The sequence below is a fragment of the Carassius gibelio genome, chromosome B16 (genome assembly GCF_023724105.1).
Source record: "Carassius gibelio isolate Cgi1373 ecotype wild population from Czech Republic chromosome B16, carGib1.2-hapl.c, whole genome shotgun sequence".
Lineage (NCBI taxonomy): Eukaryota > Metazoa > Chordata > Actinopteri > Cypriniformes > Cyprinidae > Carassius > Carassius gibelio.
This window is the reverse complement of record NC_068411.1, coordinates 14,129,631-14,149,437: the sequence shown is the minus strand read 5'-3', so window position 1 is coordinate 14,149,437 and position 19,807 is coordinate 14,129,631. Positions and strand designations below refer to the sequence as shown.

Here is a 19,807-nt window from a genome sequence, read left to right as displayed (position 1 = left end):
TGCTGCTTATTAATATTTAGTAAGGTAGTTGTTAAATTTAGGTACGGGGTGGGATTAGAGATGTAGAATATGGTCATGCAGAATATGTGCTTTATAACTACTAATAAACAGCCAATATGTTAATAATAGGCACGCTAAAAAGCAACTAGTTAATGAAAATTGGTCCCTATACTAAAGTGTTACCAGCAAACCAAACCAAACCAAGTTTTCAGCTCCAAACTCTCAACAAATTTGACCAAAATTCAATTTGGGCCAGCCAACAGCACTGAATATATCTTTGAGTGTTTGACACAATCATACCATGTGCCCGAAGAAGAGCCTCTGCGGTGAAGAGAGGAGCTTGCAACATATCTGCCGTCTCCACTATCAGCATGTCCTTCAGTCTCCTGAGGTCCTGCACTCGCAAACCTTCATAAAACTGAAACAGTAACACGGTTACGTGTTAAACATTGAATCATAGCGAAATCAGAATTCAGACATCGGCATCAAACTCTTCTATTTTTATTGGTCTTAAAGAAAAGCAGATTACATTTTGACACATCTGGACACCAGGGCTTGAGGCAAATGTTAACGTCACAAGAAATTCCAGAGTTTATTTGGAGAGCTCACCTCCCTGCGGTCTAAAGCTGCATACTCTGCCTCAATATCCTCTGCATGGGGGTCAGTGGAGAAGACCATCTGAGACTCCAGACTGAGTGCAAGCTCCTTATGGTGCTGCCTTTCTGCACAGTCACATGGGGTCTCCTTGTTTTCATTTTCTGCAAACAGGTCTGCACAACGCTTCACCAGAAGCTGCAGAAAGATGGAAATATGGTTAATATACAGAGAAAAGATTAACATGGTCATGACATGAGGTACCAGATGAGGTTTAACTGACCTAAGATAGCATACAGTACCTTTTGGAACATACGCTATTAAACACAAATATCAATATTTGCCACATTTTCTTGTTAAATATAGATGTGGAAGAATTGTCAAGACAGAGTTTTTTTGTGTATTTGAGTTCAGCTAAAGTATTGAAGATCAATTCGAGGAAGTTTCAAAACATAAATAGTTATATTTTACAATATGGAAAAGTACTTGACAAACTAATACAAGCACTTACGTTTTCTATTCTATAAAATAAAAAAAAATAAAAAACAGCTATGTGTACTGTGCAAGACTAAATGGGACTTGTCATTAGTGGTCGGCCGATATATCCCCAAGGCTGATATATCAGCTGATATTTGGCATTTTTCAAATCTCAGCACCGGCCGATAAGTTATTCTGCTTGGCCGATGAGTTCGAGGCAGGACTTTTATGAGAGCAGAAGTGCCAGAGCGCACACAGTGCTCACACTCTCTCTCTTGTTCATCATCGTCGTTAATTGTTTGGTCTGATACAGATAGAAGTCTGTCTAATAATCAGATAGAATGGTTGAACAAAGGAATTAATGTACACAGAAAATTTTATATGATTGCTTTTTTTAGGCTTATTAGTAATAGAAAGGCAAACATTATAATACTTTCTAGTTTGCCATCAGCATTAAACAAATATGCATTTATGTAATTTAAACAAGTCTTTGAGTGACTAATGAACATTTAATTTCAGAAACCTTGCAAACTAAGTCGAATCCAGCGGTGAGATCTTGTGAAGTATGCATTTTTATCCAGTATTACCCTTGCTTTATTTGAAAAATATGATTCCCAATGCACACAAACTTCCCAAAATACTGAGTGTTCTGTTTGTTACAGTGTTTACTTCCTTTTAATTACATTTTTTTACTTCTATTTAATAAAAATTTTATTAAATATTTATTCATTTGTGAAAAATACTTTGTCATCAAAACTAGGTTTATTTTACACATTTATTTTACATATTTATTTCTTAAATATTAATATTAATTAAAACAAATATATATTATAATCGGCTTTATATCGGCCCTCTATTTTTCAAGATATCGGCATCGGCTGTCAAAAAACATATTGGTTGACCACTACTTGTCATGGCACTTGTATACTGTTGTTGTTCTCTCGTTGGTCTGATTGCTTCTATTGTTCTCATTTGTAAGTCACTTTGGCTAAAAGCATCTGCTAAATGATTAAATATAAATTAACTTTTTCGCCAGCACTTGACCAACCCTAAAGTTCTATGGGCCCTATTTTAACGATCTAAACACAAAGTGTAAAGAGCACGGCGCAGGTGCACTCAGGTCGTGTCCAAATCCACTTTTGCTATATTAACGACGGAAAAACAGTTGCCGCGCCCGGGCGCATGGTCTAAACGAGTTGTCCCTATTCTCTAAATGTGTTTTTTGCGTGTAACATGCAATAAACCAATCAGAGTCTCATTTTCCATTCCCTTTAAGAGCCAGTTGTATATATATATATATTTAATTAGCCTACAAAAAATTCTTATGCATTGCAATCCTTTAATTTTTTTATATTTGGCATGTTTGTGTGCTGCTGTGCGTCCCTGTGTTTAATTAGAAGCGTGTAGACGCATTGTGGACTCGCCTATACAAACACGTTCTTTAAATCACAAAGAAAAAAAAATTGCGCCAGACTTTAGACCAGGTTTGGTTGGTCTATTGACCAGCACGCCCATTGGCACACATATGAGCGCAAATGCATTTGCTAATTAAACGACGTGGCGCTGGACGGGAAAATGCGAACGGCACCAGACTGAAACTAGCAAACACACTTGCGCTGCGCCTTGCTTCGCATTGCGCCAGGTGTATTATAGTGCCCTATATGTTAAAATCAGTTAATGCAACAATCAGCATGAAAATTCATAAAAACGTTACAGCGTTTATTAATAAAATGTAAATCTAAATTGCCTTTTTTATTTGTACATACATGAATACATTTTAACCCTAAATTAGTTAATCTGTTATGAACAAACTAAAAATTAACAATATTATATTTATTATTTAACATTACCTATAGAATAATTAAAAGAAAAGCATGCTGTTCAATGCATTTATGTATAATGTTAACCTTATTGAACCTTATTATAAAGTGTTGTCCAATATACACTTTTTAGAATTAAAACTGTTTAATCATTTCTACTGTCAGAACAAATGTTCCCAAATGTTCCAGATCAGGGATCTCAATTTCAAATCCCCTTTTGCCAACTAGCCAGGTGGTCAAAAATACATAACCAAATGACTGGAGATAAGGGTGTGCAATACGAAATTAACATGAAAAGTTAAAATGTCTCCACAGCTTTGCCATTACAGAGAGACTGTTAGTGCTGCACCTATTATGGGTTAGTCAGAAGCTTTGTCCAAAAATTGTTCCCCGTTCACTATATGGAAAGAGTGATTCATTATGATTTTGGACCCAACAACTGTGTCCGTGAATGTATCGACAGTGTTTGATAATTGTGCTATATGTACCTCCACACATGTCTTCATCCCTGAGGCAGCAGCGTAGTGTAGTGGAGTGTTTTTCTTGTTATCGGTGGCACTGATGTCAGCACTCTCATATTCACCACGGTCCAGTTTGGCGCCGGTCCACTTTAGGATCATCTGGATGCACTCAGCACGTCTGCGTTCATCTTCATAGGGACGGGCTAGACGCGGCTGCAGAGCCCCTTCGGATAGCAAGATATTTGGCCCCATGCATAACACATGCAGTGTGGTCTCATTGTGCATGTTACGTTTGTTGGGGTTACCGTCCTTGCTGAACAGGAAGGACCTGTGAAATTATGGCATGGTGGATGACAAATGAAAAAAAATGAGCAGTCATTGGTTCTCAATCGGTTTTGATTTAAGAAACCAGATTCTAGGGATGTATTCATAATGAAATTCTGACAATAACAATTTTAGGCCAAAGAGTTTCACACTGGGAAGGAAAAACAGTAGAATGTGATGATTTGTGTAAATTATCTGAGTATTTCTAACAGTTTGAAAGCATTTAAGAACCAAGGAATTGTTGTATAGTTTATAAAATACTGCTTGGAGCCTGACAGATCATTGACATATAAGAGTGCCTGCAATAAAGAAATGGAATAACTTTGCTTAAAACCAAATTCTTCAAAATCTTCTCTCTGTATTCCTGTTGGTTTAATATGGCATGGGATATATATATACCATTTCCAAAAATGGTTATAGCTTAATGACACTAAAAATGTTATGAGGTTTTAAAGGGATAGTTTACTCAAAATGCAAATTCTGTCATTAATTACTCATAATTACCTCCAATTACCTGTTCCAAACCTGTAAAACCTTTGTTCATCTTTGAAACACAAATAAGATTTCTGATGAAATCCGAGAGCTTTCTGACCCTGCATAGACATCAATGCAACTGAAATGTTCCCAAGCCCAGAAACAGGTAAAGCAGTTCATGTGACATCAGTGATTCAATCATAGTTTTACAAATTTACAAGAATACTTTTTGTGCACAAAGAAACTATTTATTTATTTATTTATTTATTTTTATTACAAAAATATTTTCCTCCTCATCCCGTCTGCTGTCATTTTGGAGAGAACCACGAACCATGCGTGTGCTTTACACTGTATGTAAACAACAAGTCATGGTTCTAAAATTGCGGTCTAAGCGAGGTAAGAAAGCTCCCGGATTTCATCAAAAATATTTTTATTTTTGTTCCGAAGAATGGAACAACAACTCGAGACAGAATTTTCATTTTTGGGTGAACAATCCCTTTATCCATCAAGAAAAAAAATATTTAATTTCATAATCATTATGTAAATTATTTTTAAATATATTTATTCTAGGGGGAAAAAAGTATGAATTCTTAATTCATAAATATCTTCAGGTAGCTGTACCACATCACATTTAACTAAAATTGTCTTGTCATGAAAATGTATTTTAAGATATTTTAAGCCTATGCCAGACTAACTAATATGTATTTTGTATTCTATACCCAAACAATTCAAAAAATGTATTGTAATTCAGAAATTGAAAATCTGCATTTCATAGGTTTATTCAAGCCGTTGTATGTAAATTGGATTTTTTATGCATTTCATAAAATAATGGATGATGATAAAACAGTGTTATTAACACATTAATCACAGCTACAGATAAATAAAAACTATGAAATACAAAAAATTGTGAAAATATCTCAGAATATCTTCTTTTATGTTGCACAGAAGAAATAAAATCATAGTTTTGAAAAAACATGATGGTGAGCACATAAATGACAATCTTTTTATTTATTATTTGTAAATGAAAATTTACATACAAATAAGAAACAAAGCCATTAAGTTAAATATTAGATCATTAAACATCTGGAAGTCAGAAAGCCATTGGGTAATGATAGCTTAAATAAAAAATAAGCAGAATGCCAAAATACTAAATATTACTGAAAGCTAAGTCTTACCTGAGTATACGCGTCATTGCATGTCTGGCAGCATAATGGAGAGGGGTGTTGTGTTGGTACGGTTCCCCATATGAAGTGTTGGGGTCCAGAGACTCTTTGAACTGTGGGTTGCCCTCGTAGAGCTGATAGGCTAGAACCTCATCTCCACTGATCAGTGCTTTGCGGAACTTGGTGGCCGTGTTCCCCATCTCTCGCTTCCCAGCTCTGCTGAACGATCAGACTTCTTCAGCCTGTGGGTCCACAGATAGCTGACATTGTGCGCTTACTGGAAACAAGGATAAAGCAAAGAATGTGTCCACTGTACTTCATCAGATAGTCAGCTACATCATACAATAAACATCGGAAAAATCTCCAACTCCACCACAAGGCATGTTAACAAGCAAAACACGAGCCAAAGGAAAATAAATCCTATTTGAAGTTGTGATAAATGTATAACCTTTAATACCACGTCATGTGCAGTAAAAATCTGCAGGAACAGGCCTGAAGTGCTTGTTAGAAGCAAACTGACTCTCCATCATGTCCAAGCAGCACTTACAAAACTAAATCACGTGTTTAACCACATGAGAGAGGCCTGACAGAAGCAGATGCTTAACATGTCCCACTTTACATGTGTGCCCTTTAAAAGACCTGCAAGAGCATAGCCGCTTCTAAGAGCTGATCTAAAACCAGCACATCTATGCAAATCCTTGTCAACCTTCCAGAGAGAAAAATGAAAACAGGTCTTGGATCAGAAGCAGACGGCTAATTGTCTCAACACCCTGACTCATTCTCCACAGGAGATGGTGAGGAACGAAACAGACTTCCTCCAGGAACACTAGGGGCTTCCGGCTCCCTTCGCCAACTTCTGTCAACATACTGCGAGAAGGTTCTGTCGAGGGGCAGGATTCAGCAGGGCAAAAGTTATGCCCCCACAAATACCATCTGTCAACATGGACACCGGAGGTGTCAGCTGTATTCATATTTACACCAACTTTATGAATATAGTATCCCAACTGCAGAAATAATAAACAGGGCCATTTATAAAAACTGACTCAATTTCATTACAGACAGGCAACCTCATGGGTAAAACAACTCGTCTGGCCTAGTTTTATGGTTAACCTCTTTTGGATGGTCTTGCATTGGTTTATTTAGAACGATAAGTGTGAACTATAAACATTTCTGTCACTATTTGCTCATCTTGACATTGTTCCAAACCTGTTTGACTTACTTTCTTCTGTGAAATATTAAATGTTGGTAACCAAAGAGTTACCAAAAAATAACAACCAAATATTACAACTTTCACCTAAGATTTGGAGCCAGATTACAGGATTACAGATATAATAAAGATGGCAGCATCATTATGTCATTTTAACGCAGAGATCAGTAGGGCAGTGAGTAAATTCTGTTGACTTTAGCAATCTATGTTGCATTATCTGTCACTGTTTAGTGGGTACTGTTAAAAGAAAAGAAAAAATTGGAAAAATAAAACACTTAAGTTTTTTTTTTCTCCTAGGTTTTAACAAACTCTCCTTTTAACATCTTCATTTAAGGCTCTATATGATTTCACTCCAGCAAAAATGGAATTGGATATTGATAAATATTATTTTTCCAAAGTTGTGTGCATGTAACTCAAGAAGTATGAAAGTTATCTTAATGTCCTTTAAGATTATGGTTCCTAATAAACTTTTCTTTTTGAATCTTAATTTTCAAGGCCCTATGTAGTTCACTCGCAGAGATAGGTGCATCTCAATTTGGCTCCATGTCCAGATTGTTGATATTATCCCTTTCAGTGATCAAAAACCAAATGTTGGTCACTTTTAATACTTAACGTATTTAAAAGGGAATGGTCTATATAAGAAATAATGTTGAAACTAGAATCATAGCTTGTTTTCCTCTATCAAAATAATTAAACAAAAAAATACCTTTCTGAGTTCCATAAATATAATTGTTCCAAAGTTTGTGAGTGTCTATAAAACAGGAAGTATTAAAAATCTCTCTTAATAAACTTCTTAGCAGGTCTGTCACGATACTTAAATAACTGTCTAAATCGCAATTATTTAATCTAACCGTGGTTTCAGAAAACCGCGATTACTGTGCTTTTTATACGGCACAAGGGAGATCCATACACCAAAAGAACCAGTTTGATTTTCATGCACTGAATAGCCTATATATCTTAATGAGAAGGACAGAATTATATTTGTATTGTTAAATTTAAGTTTACAGAAATTGATCTTCCTTTCGCTTTTGCTGTCAAGCTTTAGCGCAGTTATTTTTCGCTCAGCATTCAAACAGCATGTCACATTTAGGTATGACAGTCAGCATGGTAAAACTTTCCCTCCAAGATGATATATTCCCATTATAATACTTGATGCGTAGATAAAGGTATGAGGATTCACATAAAATGACATCTTGATGGAGTTCATTGCTCTCTCATTTCTCTTCTCTTTGTTTGTACCGTGTGGAGTGTAGTTTCTTCAAGCACATCATTCTGCACCCTTGATGCGCATAAGCACTGCGACTCCATCTTGCTCAAAGTGCACCATTCTGCACTAGACTTGTGCCAGTATGCAGTAATGCGATATATCACGGTAATTAATATGCACAATTTTGTTATTGCGGGCACTTCTAAATACCGTGAATAATTATATATTACAAATTATTCAGAATTTGGAATGCATTTTAAGAATATAATTTCCCATCAGCTGGTCAAAATGCACAACAGATGGGGCTAAACTGCAGAAAATGCAGTCCTTACCCTTGAAACACCACAAATAAATCAGCTGCCCTAATTTCTAAAACATATTTAATAAGTTTAAATAGCCAATCAGATTTGTGTATTTGCTACGGTGTTCATCACAGTGGCAAATACTTAAGTGTTAAAGGCCATGTTGCAGGTTAACCACCACTTTCGATGAATGGGTACATAAATCACTCAAGATATGTTTATCATTTTTAAAATGTCTCAAAAATGATCTTAAAGACCGGTTTTTTACGTTTTTTTACGTTTTTTTACGCAACTCTGTGATGACGTCACGTTGGGGAGAAGTGGAGGAAAGATAGCCTCAGCCTATATGATGCCGCGTTCTAGGCAACCCGTAACCCGTGTGTTTCCAACCTTAAACCCTTGAAAGTGCACTGGAACGACAGTCAAACCCGTGACTTCCCACCCGTGAACTTGTGTCTCGTACTAGATCGATGTACTCCGAGTTCCGAGGTCACACAGCACGCGAAACAACGATGGCAGCCCCTATGGATAATACTGCCTACGGATGCAGTGTTTATGCAAGTGGTACACGTTGAAAAAACGATTTTAGGTCAATGTAACGTTGCAATAAAATAAATAATCGAGTTACAACTCCTTGCGCTCAGAAAGTTTGCCGTAACTTGCCTGGAATGGTACAAAGTCGTTAGTCGTGGTATGAAATACTGATTACAAGCTCAAAAACCTGGAACGCAGCATCAGAACTATAGCGATTGACTGGGATGAGGAAGAGGTCACAAGAACCAATATGTATGATGGCACGCAGCAGTGTAATTTCGAACCTGCCAGACATGAGAGGGCAAATGAGGAATTGCCAAGAACTGATGTCCGTCAAAGCCAATTAAATGCATGGTCCGAGGAGAATGAGAGGAGAGCTGGTGAAGTGTCCTGGTGAGTTGCTATCATTTAGCATCGCAGCAATCAGCACTGGAGCTAGTCTACGAGCAGCAGTGCACAATAACGACACATATATTTTTTACTGTCACTGAATAGCACAGAGTGAAAAATCAACGTTTTCTTTATATCTAGTGGCAGTGATCATGACGTTTGTTCAGATAAGTACCGGTGACCTTTGTCAGAGTGTCGCACAGCTGGTAAACTTTGTCTTTGTCATCTAGAAATAAAAGGCACCATGCTAGCTATATGGACGTTTCTAAGTGTTTATCTCTTCCTCTGGTGAAAATGTTGTTGCAAACGTAGCCGCGTGTGTGTCGCGGAGTTTGGCAGGTGCTTGTGTGGGAGGTGCTGTCGCATGCAAACTACGTTGAAAAGCTTGTGCTGTAGGGAAGTGAGTGCATTTGGGTCAACTGTTGGTCGATATCTCTCTATCTATCTGTCTGTCTATCTATCTATATATCTAGTCTATCTATATACATCTATGTATTTATCTATCTATAATCTGCGCTATCTGAATACTGTCGTCTCTCTAGTCACTCTCTATGCGGGCTTTGGTAAATTCTCTCCCCAACGTGACATGATGCAATGCATTGTGGGGGAAAGGAGACCGCTGTAAGATATTACCTACTTTTTCATATTATATTCCGTTTTGTGATACCCAACAACATAAAATACAATGGATAACAGTTTAAATATTTATTACCAACAAGCAAATTGCACAAATTCGTTAAAAAATTAACCCTGCAACAAGGCCTTTAAGTCTTAATAAACTATTTTAATCTGGACTACAACATGACATAGAAATTGTTTGAAACTGTTAAAATGTTTTTGTTAACTAACATTTTACAATAGAGCTTCATTTTTAACATTTAGTTAATTCATTAGTCAACAAACTGCCAATGAAATATTAAACATTTAGAAATCAGACAGCCAGTCAGTTATGATAGATTAAAACACACACATGATTCTTTTCTTTTTATATCAAAGTGCCCCAGATCTGTAGCGCATTGTAATACACTTGTCATGTCTAAACATACAAAAATATATTGCCATGGTTAGCATAGTTCTATGGAGCCAAAAGAGTCTCAATAAAGATAAATGCATAGACTACATTCACATATGCACACACAGGATTCATACATGCACACACATGATTCATAAATACACACACAGGATACACAAATGCGCACAAAATTCACAAATGCACACACAAAATTTAAAAAGCACAGAAGATTCACAAATGCATACAAAATTCAGAAATGCACACAAAATTCAGAAATACACACATAATTCAGAAATGCAAACAACATTTACAAATGCACTCAAGATTCACAAATGCACAGGACAAGATTCAGAAATGTATTTCTGTTGACACACACATATATCTTGATTTACAAACTGCTTGCAGTCTGTGAACTACACTGCAAATGCTTTTTTTTAAACAGGGAATGATCAGCAACCAATCAGATATCTCCCTTGTTTTAGCCAATCACAAGAACGCACTCCACGTGGGGGATTGTTTACTTATAAGCCAATCACATGAACACGTTTAAACAGCGCAATATGCCTGTGGTGCAGCATATTATAGCCTACTTATTTATGCAATTGTATGAAAATACAGATGTTTAGATTACAATTCAGGTTTTTTTTTGTTTTGTTTTTTTACAAAATATAAATTAAAAAAATGTCTCAATACATATAGCCCAGTGACTGCAGAAAAAAAGTTAACCATGGATTCATAAATTTGCAATAGGCAATTATTTCATTTTATTGAAATATTTTAATGAAAGTAAAAAAAAAAAAAATGGACACCTTTTTGAATATTTAAATATATCTAAATATTCTTTTGGATGCAATATAGAAGTCACATTAATTACAATATTCGGTCCCTACATGAAGAGAGAGTCATTGGTTTGCTGTGAGAGGAAAGTGACTCTCCGGCTGCGCAAAGTGAGTCGCCGGCTGCGAGAGGAAAGTGACTCTCCGGCTGCGCAAAGTGGGTCTCCAGCTGCGTGAGGAAAGGGAGTCGTTCGCTTAGGAAAGTGAGTTGATTGCTTTGTGAGGAAAGTGAATCGTTCGCTCAACTTCGCTGCGTGAGGAAAGTGAATCGTTCGATGAGGAAAGTGAGTCGTTCGCTGAGGAAAGTGAGTTGATCGCTGCGTGAGGAAAGTGAATCGTTCACTCAACTTCGCTGCGTGAGGAAAGTGAATCGTTCGCTGAGGAAAGTGAGTCGTTCGCTGCGTGACTCGTGAGGAAAGTGAATCGTTCGATGAGGAAAGTGAGTCATTCGCTGCGAGAGGAAAGTGACTCTCCGGCTGCGGAAAGTGAGTCTCCTGCTGCACAAAGTGGGTGTCCGGCTGCGCAAAGTGGGTCGCAGGCTGTGCAAAATGAGTCGCCAGCTGCGTGAGGTAAGTGAGTCGTTCGCTGAGGAAAGTGAGTCGTTCGCTGCTTGAGGAAAGTGAGTCGTTCGCTGATTGGCTTATAAGTAAACAATCCCCCACGTGTGGTGCATTCTTGTGATTGGCTAAAACAAGGGAGATATCTGATTGGTTGCTGATCATTCCCTGTTTAAAAAAATGCCTTTGTGTGTCAGCCAAGTCAGGGGAGTCTCAAAATTCACACACAAATGCAGTGAAGTTCACAGACCGCAATCAGTTTTGTAAATCAAGATATATGTGTCTGTGCATCAGAAATACATTTGTGAATCTTGTCCTGTGCATTTGTGAATCTTGAGTGCATTTGTAAATGTTGTTTGCATTTCTGAATTTTGTATGCATTTGTGAATCTTCTGTGCTTTTTAAATTTTGTGTGTGCATTTGTGAATTTTGTGCGCATTTGTGTATCCTGTGTGTGTATTTATGAATCATGTGTGTGCATGTATGAATCCTATGTGTGCATGTGTGAATGTAGTCTGTGCATTTATCATTATTGACACTCTTTTGGCTCCATATTGTTCCTACTATAAAATGAGAGCCGTGTTATGAGTTTGAGAGTTAGTATGACATAAAACCACAATAACTTCAAAATCCCCCACAAAAGTGTTGTACTTACAGCTGTACTTGTTGAATGCTTGCAGAACAAGTCTTGTTACTTTTACTCCATTTCACGTCTCACGCATTCATTAAAGTACATTTTTTTATTTTGACATATATACACACACACACACACACACATCACGTGACGTAAGCATGGCAGCACCGACAAGTGGGCGACCCTCTTCATGAAGAATAAAACAGTTTTTCTTGAAGCCCAAGTTACGTTGGGCCTTCATCTTATGTGGATAATTTCAATAAAAATTCTCAAAAGCGTTTCTATGGGTGTAATTTTTTATTAGCATAAAAAGCGCAAAAAACACTTGTGCCACAGTTCAAATCAATTACGCCTCTACGGAAGCAACAATATCCGTAGCAAATATCACATTTTGGCGCGGAAACTAAGGTTACCATGGTAACTTCTGCAAGGGTATTGTGATACGTTAACGTTTAATTTCTCCAGTTGGAGAGTGAGATGCTCAGCATGCAGGAAGTCAGCTGTTGTTTGTGTGCTGTTCCAGATTCTTTGCGCTGTTTTTAGATAACCGTCGATTTCCTAGAAGGGGCTGGGCGACGTGTTTACAGCGTCCGCTTCTTACATACACATTACCTGGATTACACACTCGAATCACGAGAAAATAGCCACTGGACTGTGCTGTCACGTGCTCCAAAACATTATTATTTACGTTGACAAAAATAGTCACCGAGGCGTGTTTTCAGCGGAGTAGCTGGCCACTGGTGCATGGTTTTATTTTCCATGCATTCCTTATGGCGCATCTGTTACTTGTAATTATAAAATCAATACAGGAGCTGTCCGCTTTTTTTAGCTCGTTAACTGAGTTAGCTTGGGAACTTGACAATATCCAGATGTTACATCATATAAAGAGATACAGAGTGTTTATATGTAACGTATAACTATAACAAATAAATTAAATTTCATCGCTGTCAACCAGTCGATTTGTTGTGACATAATAACGTTAAGCGTATTAATAATACTGCATGTCGTTCCAAACAAGTCTTTTCTCCGATGAAGCGCAACAAAATGTACATATCCTACTTACCCAATTAGCACGACAGTGGTCGTTTTTCCTCTTTCTGACCCTGAATAATTTAGCGCTTATCTGATGAAACTGTGTTGACTCTAAACAAAAATCTGCCTCTCGCCTTTGTTGTGAACGGTCCTCGGCCGCCGTGAAGCCTTCCTCAATCACAGCGTTGCCTTCGTTAGAATTCAGTATTTCAAAATAAAAGCCCCACCAGTTGCGCTCCTGTTTGAAAAATACAGAGCTCTGAGAAACATACGTAAAGGAAAGGTGATCTTCTTTTCTACATGGCTTTTTAGAACCTAAGGTAGTTTTCCACACACAACAGACACGTGGTATTAAAAAGCGAAATATGTTCCAAGTTATTCGTTTAATAATAGTTTTATATATATATATATATATAACAACTGCAACCGTTTATTTTATTGTTCCATTAGCAACGAATGGGTAATGGTAATAGGAATTTGCTTTAAAAGTAATTTTAACTTTAATCCTTCGGGAACTATTTTAATAAATAGCAGTGTTGCATTAAGTCTTAAATGTTGTTTATATATTTGTAATCTCATCTTCACCCCAGATGTAAAATACATCATCACCAGAATGCTCTTGCCCTCAAGACTAAAATTATGACGCAGTTCAGTAGATGAAACATTAAGATTAAACACTACATAGAATAATTGTTCTGTTCGAAATTAAAGACTGTGTTTAACTGTGTGCGTAACTAAGTACAATTTGTAGAAAGCAAAATAGATTAGATTGAAAATTTGATAATGCTGAAATTATACACCAGATGGCAGTGTTGTAAGAAAAAACCCTCATACGGCATCACGTTGTAAATAAGTTGAAAATTGATCAAATGCATTAAAAAATATATTTTGAGAACTCATTGCTTACATTATAATTTTATTGGGTTATACAGCCCTACTAGCTCAAATGTAGTCCGATTTGTATATTCATAATAAAAGATTTACAATTAACTTGCAAAATGAAAAAAATCAATCTGTAACAGAATTCACATACCTTGGATTGGTTATAGATCCTCAACTTAATTTTACTAAACACATCAAGAAAATCTCTAAAACAATACAAAGAAATCTCAACTGTTTTAAATTAATCAGACACTATATACCAAATCAGGCAGCCCTTCTGTACGTGCATGCTATGGTGTTTTCACATATTTCATACTGCATGACAGTTTGGGGGCAAGCAGCTCCGTCTGCATCAAAACACATTGGTTCACTTTACAATCGAGCAATAAAAATTATGGATAAAAAGCCAATCCACTATCATCACTGTTACATACTGGAGAAATATAAAATATTAAGCTTTGAAAGCTTTAGTAATTTATGTTTCCTAAAATTAATCTTCAAGTGTATTAATAATTTAGCACCTGAGCCTCTTAGTAAATTTATTGAAATACAGAACAACCAAAGAGTTACTAGAAGTAGCACAAATCATAACTGTACAATACCATACTGTAGGACAAGCTTTGCACAGACTGCCTTTTCTGTTAAGAGCTGTAGGCTATGGAATGCATTACCATCTGATATTAAGGCCATATCTGACTTCAAAAAGTTCACTTCCATGATTAAGCTGTGGCTAAAGACAAATCAAAATTGAATACATTTTTAATTGTTGTTATATATATGTATGTCTATACAGGTATATACATAGTTTTGTAGTATTTCTTGTTTTTATGTATGTATTTGTTTTATAATGTTCTTAGAAATGCCCAACCAGGGACAGGAGTTGAAAATTAGCACTAGCTATAAACTCTATATGCTGCACATCAGTTACAGGCTTTGTATTGTAACTATGTTTGCTTGTATGGTCCCTGTTAAATAAACTTTAAATACAATAAATAAAATAAATTTTTAATTAAATGATTGTAACTTTTTATTCTAGATTGTAATGTTTAAATGTTCTACTAATAACCATAAAAGGCCCAGCTTTCATAAAATCAGAGAGAACAGCTGCATGGCTAGTATCTGCCTATCAACTGAATGTGCAAGTAGTAACAGTGTACAAACGTTTTCATATTGTGACCCTGGACCACAAAACCTGCTTCGAAATTGAGATTTAGACATCATCTGAAAGTGGAATAAATAAGCTTTCCATTGATGTACATGTATGTGTTATGATCTGGTCACTGAACTTCTGTTAATTCACCACCAGAGATCATCATTCACCACACAGACTTTCACACTACATAGTACACCCTGGACTACATTTCCCATGATCCATTGAACCAATCACACGTTCACCTGATAACAATCACACCATGCACCTGAGAACAATCAAACACACACACACACACACACACACACACACAAACACACACAGCAAAATCATCAGACATGTTTATAAGCATTGGACTTATTCTAAGAGGGCTTTTACACTGGGCTCGTTTGCTGTGGTCCGAGCCGGAGCTTTAAGGAGTGTGTGGAATCAACCTCGGCTCTCCCTTGTGTTGAGGAAACAATGATATCGACAGTGTTATGCATGCGCGGGATACTTTACTTCCTGAACAAGTGCGCACCCAAGTCCGTTTTGCTTGCACATTCACGCGAACTGCGCCACAGTTCGGGAGCAGCCGATCTCAGATCACCTTCTCCAGGTAGTCTCGGGTTCGGTACCCCAGTGCGCACCAGGGTCCGATGACAGCGTTCACATTAGCGATTTTTCATGTGAACCGTGCCCTGTTCCACACTAAACTGCCAGTGTGAAAGCCCCCTCACACACGGGGAAATATTGTTCTGATGAACGAATTCATTGAAGGAAGCTGTACTTCCAGAGTCTCGTCACATCTCGGCTGAACTTCCGGAGTCTCGTCACATCTCAGCTGAACTTCCGGAGTCTCGTCACGTCTCGGCTGAACTTCCAGAGTCTCGTCACGTCTTGTCTGTTCCACCACTGTTATCGGTAAGAGCAGCCGCTATCCCTAAACCAGCGTGCTCAATCCCTCCTGTTCAGGAACTAATTCCCCAGTCTGAAGTGCTTCCCATGATGGGAATTGCTTTATATTGTGTTTGGGCTGTGACACCACTACTGACACTCTAGAGGTGGTGGAGTCCACTATGATTTCTCCAGAGGTGGCAGCTAATGCTGCAGAACTTTCCGAGGTAGTGGCACTTGCTGCTGTGTCCCCAGAGGCGATGGCGTCTGCTGCGGTTTCTCCAGAAATATTGTTCTGCACATATCCCTCCCCTAGCGATATCTGCGATACATAAGCCTTTCTGTGTTAGTTTCTAGTTTTCAAATTCTTGTTTCAGTTCCTTGTTTTCGTAGTCTTGTCTGTTTCTAGTTTTCATAGTTTAGTCTTTTTCTTGCTTTACCATGTTTTGACCCTTTTGCTCTGGATACTGGATTACCCCTCTTGCTTAGCCCTCTGGATATTGTTCTTTCATCGAAGACCCATGCTTGCCCTAGGAATATTTTTGTTTGCCAGTGTTTGACCCATGCCTGTTACGACCACATCTCTGTATAATAAAAGCTCGCACATGGATCTGCACGTGTCACAACTTGTGAGCCCCGTTAAAGAATACTCGGCCACGAAGATACAGCAGCATTTCTGAGGAACATAAGCCAGATATGGTTATGGCAAGAATTTTGTTAAGCCTTAGGCGATGGCGTCTGCTGCGGTTTCTCCAGAAGTGGCAGCTAATGATGCAGAACCTTCCAAGGTATTGGCACTTGCTGCTGTGTCCCCGGAGGTGATGGCGTCTGCTGCGGTTTCTCCAGAAGTGGTGGCACATGCTGCCGAACCTTCTGAAGCGGCAGTGCTTGCTTCAGGTCCTTATATGGTGGTGGCACCCAGCAATGTTCTCTCAGCCTGTTGTGTTGCTGTCAAATTGACTGTTACTGCTGTGGAACCTCCAGAGGTGGCGGCAACTGCTGCAGAACCTTCGGAGGTGTCAGTAGTATCCACTCATAAATCCTCATCCTGTCAAGTAACAGCTATGGAGGCCGTTTATGAACTCTCTATGTTCCATGCCTCGGTCCCTGAGACTAGAAATGCATTGCCTGTATTGTCTGTCTCTGCTTTCTTTAGGGCCCAATCTCTGCCATGGGTCCCGGCCCCATCTGCTCTGCCCTGGTGGGTTCTAGTTCCATCTGCTCGGCTGTGATGGTCCTCTGCTCCACTCTGGTGGGCTCCAGTTTTGTCTGCTCAACCCTGGACATACATCAATGTCTTTTTCATGCCTTGCCGTGTTTGACCCTTTTGCTCTGAATACTGGATTACCCCTCTTGCTTAGCCCTTTGGATATTGTCCTTTCATCGAAGACCCACGCTTGCCCTAGGAATATTCTTCGTCTTGTCCTCTATATACCCGTTTGCCAGTGTTTGACCCATGCCTGTTACGATCACGTCTCTGTGTAATAAAAGCTTGCACATGAATGGTTTTTAGGATAGAGCAATATTTGGCCAAGATACATCTATTTGAAAATCTGGAATCTGAGGGTAAAATACTGATAAAATCGCCTTTAAAGTTGTCTAAATGAATTTCTTAGCAATGAATAAAACTAATCCAAAATTACGTTTTGATATATTTACGGTAGGAAATTTACAAAATGTCTTCATGGAGCATAATTTTTATTCAATATACTAATTATTTTTAGCATAAAAGAAAAATTTATAATTTTGACCCATAAAGTGTTTTTTGGCTATTGCTAAAAATATGCCCAAGCGGTCTTGTGGTCCAGGGTCACTTTTTTTTTTTTTTTTATTGCATTGTGGGCACAATACATTAAATACAGTTGGTTGTAACCTATATTTTTATTTATTTGATAAGTTGCATTTTCTGTAGACGTTTATTTTTGGACTAAAAGTCAACTGTATGTGAGAGAGTCCGATGTAATATCGATATGCGTTCATATTGATCAGTATTAGAGGGGCTCAGCTTGCATTAGTGATAGAGCTTGAGCTGTGGTGATTTTGCTTTCGGAAACCAAATCAAGTGACAATAAGTCAGAATAACTGAAATAAGCCCGGCTTATTTGGTAAACTAGTTTTATGAAACAGCCCCCATAATAACCTAGCGTGTGTTCTGTCCAATATTTACCCAGCGCTGGGTGGCCAAATAACCCAAGTTGGATGGTTTTTAACCCAGCATTTTTTAGAGTGCATGTATCTTTTTATATTATTATTATTTTCTTTATTATTACCTTAAGAGACTCCATATATCACGTTGAAGGAACAAAACAACAATTTGTCCTATTTAATTAAGGTGAATGAAGAAATTTTGAACTTTTCTTTTCACTGTGAATTTCAGTGTACACATCAGATACACATTACCTAGTGTCACAGATTTACACACTCAGTGCAGTAAAATAGCAAACATTTGCTTCTGCTTGGTTTTATATCAATTGAGCACTTCTCCATGAGCCCTGTTTTACTTTTAAGAAGTTTGAATTATTGTTTTACTGGGAAACTGTTTACATCTATTCCAACTAACTTTTAGTTACTTGAAACCTATAGACTCATTTAAATCAAACAGTGTGCTCCCAACTTTCTGCTGCAGTCTACTATTATCAAAGTCCCCAGAATCTTAAGGTCATGGAAAAAATGTAAGGACATTCTTTAAATGGTGTCCCTTACAAGTAAAGTCTAACAATGGACCATTGAGAGGAAATGCCAAAGAGAAAATTCAAGGCTTCACTTTCTCAGACTTAAATCTGTCTCATGACCCAATAAAGCTTGCATCATTTGATATAACACTGACTGAAGCCGTAGAAATACAGCATTTTTGGAATTTATACAAAGGAATTATAACAATAAAAATAATAATTTGTATATATATATATATATATATATATATAAAAACAAAAAAACAATAAAAACAATAAAAAAAAACAATTTCATGGCCCTATAAAGCTTGCATTGTTTGATGTAACAACAGTATACAGAAAAACTGCTATTTTCTAGGTTTTTGTGCAATGTAATAATAATAATAATATAACACTGGTTACCAGACAGCTAATTAAAAGCATATCAATGCATAGTTTTTGCTGCTTCTCCGAAAACATTTTTTGGTTAAATTATACTTTAGATCCTGCTGAATGCATATTGATCCTTAAAAATAAATCAAAATCCTCTTTCATACCACATGCTTTACTATAAATTGCATTATAAGACTCAGTATGATTAGGATCACAAAAGAAGAATGTATATTTTAGAAGCAGAAGTTTGCAAGGAGCTGCTAAAGTGCTAATCCTGGGGGTATTGAGGTTATAAGACTCTGAGGATTAACACATCACATGTTCACCGGGCACCAGGAGCTGCCGATGAATGCTGCTCGGATCATATCTTTTTAAGTTTGCGATTGGATGCCAAGCATCTTGCCATGGCAGTCATTTGAGGTGAAATTTAGGCTCTTTCAATTTTATATGATATATGATTTTTTTTTCATTTTTCATGGAAAATGGTGTGGGGTGTTCTGCAGGCCCAAGAAGCACATACCTGCATGGCATTCACAGTTTAATTGAAATTGTATATGGTATTTATAATATAGTTTATGAACAAACTAAGTCTAAATCAAACTTAGTAGTTGAGCTAACTAAGGAGAGAATGAGAAATCTGCATTGACCTCTAAGCTTGCACTGGAAAAAACTCTTGTTCTTTCTTGTAAGATTAGTGAATGGCATTTTATTGGGTCCAAATACAAATGAAAGTGTTTGCTATAGTATTATTTATGTTATGCATGTTATCCATGTTATGTAACAATACTCAGCTAGTAATTTCATGTCATTATTTTCCAGTTCTTCAGCTCT

General features: G+C 37.4%; 1 protein-coding gene across 2 annotated transcripts in view; it reads right to left on the bottom strand.

Moving 5' to 3' along the window:
• LOC127974938 (ankyrin repeat and IBR domain-containing protein 1-like) overlaps positions 1 to 13,258 on the bottom strand; it is a 34,781-nt gene extending 21,523 nt beyond the window's left edge. Inside the window, exons 1-5 of one of the 2 annotated variants that reach the window (XM_052578538.1) lie at positions 13,056 to 13,258; positions 5,326 to 5,590; positions 3,380 to 3,680; positions 610 to 792; positions 301 to 418 (exon numbers count right to left, since the gene is read on the bottom strand). In XM_052578538.1, coding sequence (XP_052434498.1) covers positions 301 to 418; positions 610 to 792; positions 3,380 to 3,680; positions 5,326 to 5,513 — 790 coding nt within the window. In that variant the 5' untranslated portion in view covers positions 5,514 to 5,590; positions 13,056 to 13,258. The remainder of the gene's footprint in view (positions 1 to 300; positions 419 to 609; positions 793 to 3,379; positions 3,681 to 5,325; positions 5,591 to 13,055) is intronic. The other variant, XM_052578539.1, reaches the window with a different exon arrangement.
• Between the last annotated feature and the right edge of the window lie 6,549 nt (positions 13,259 to 19,807).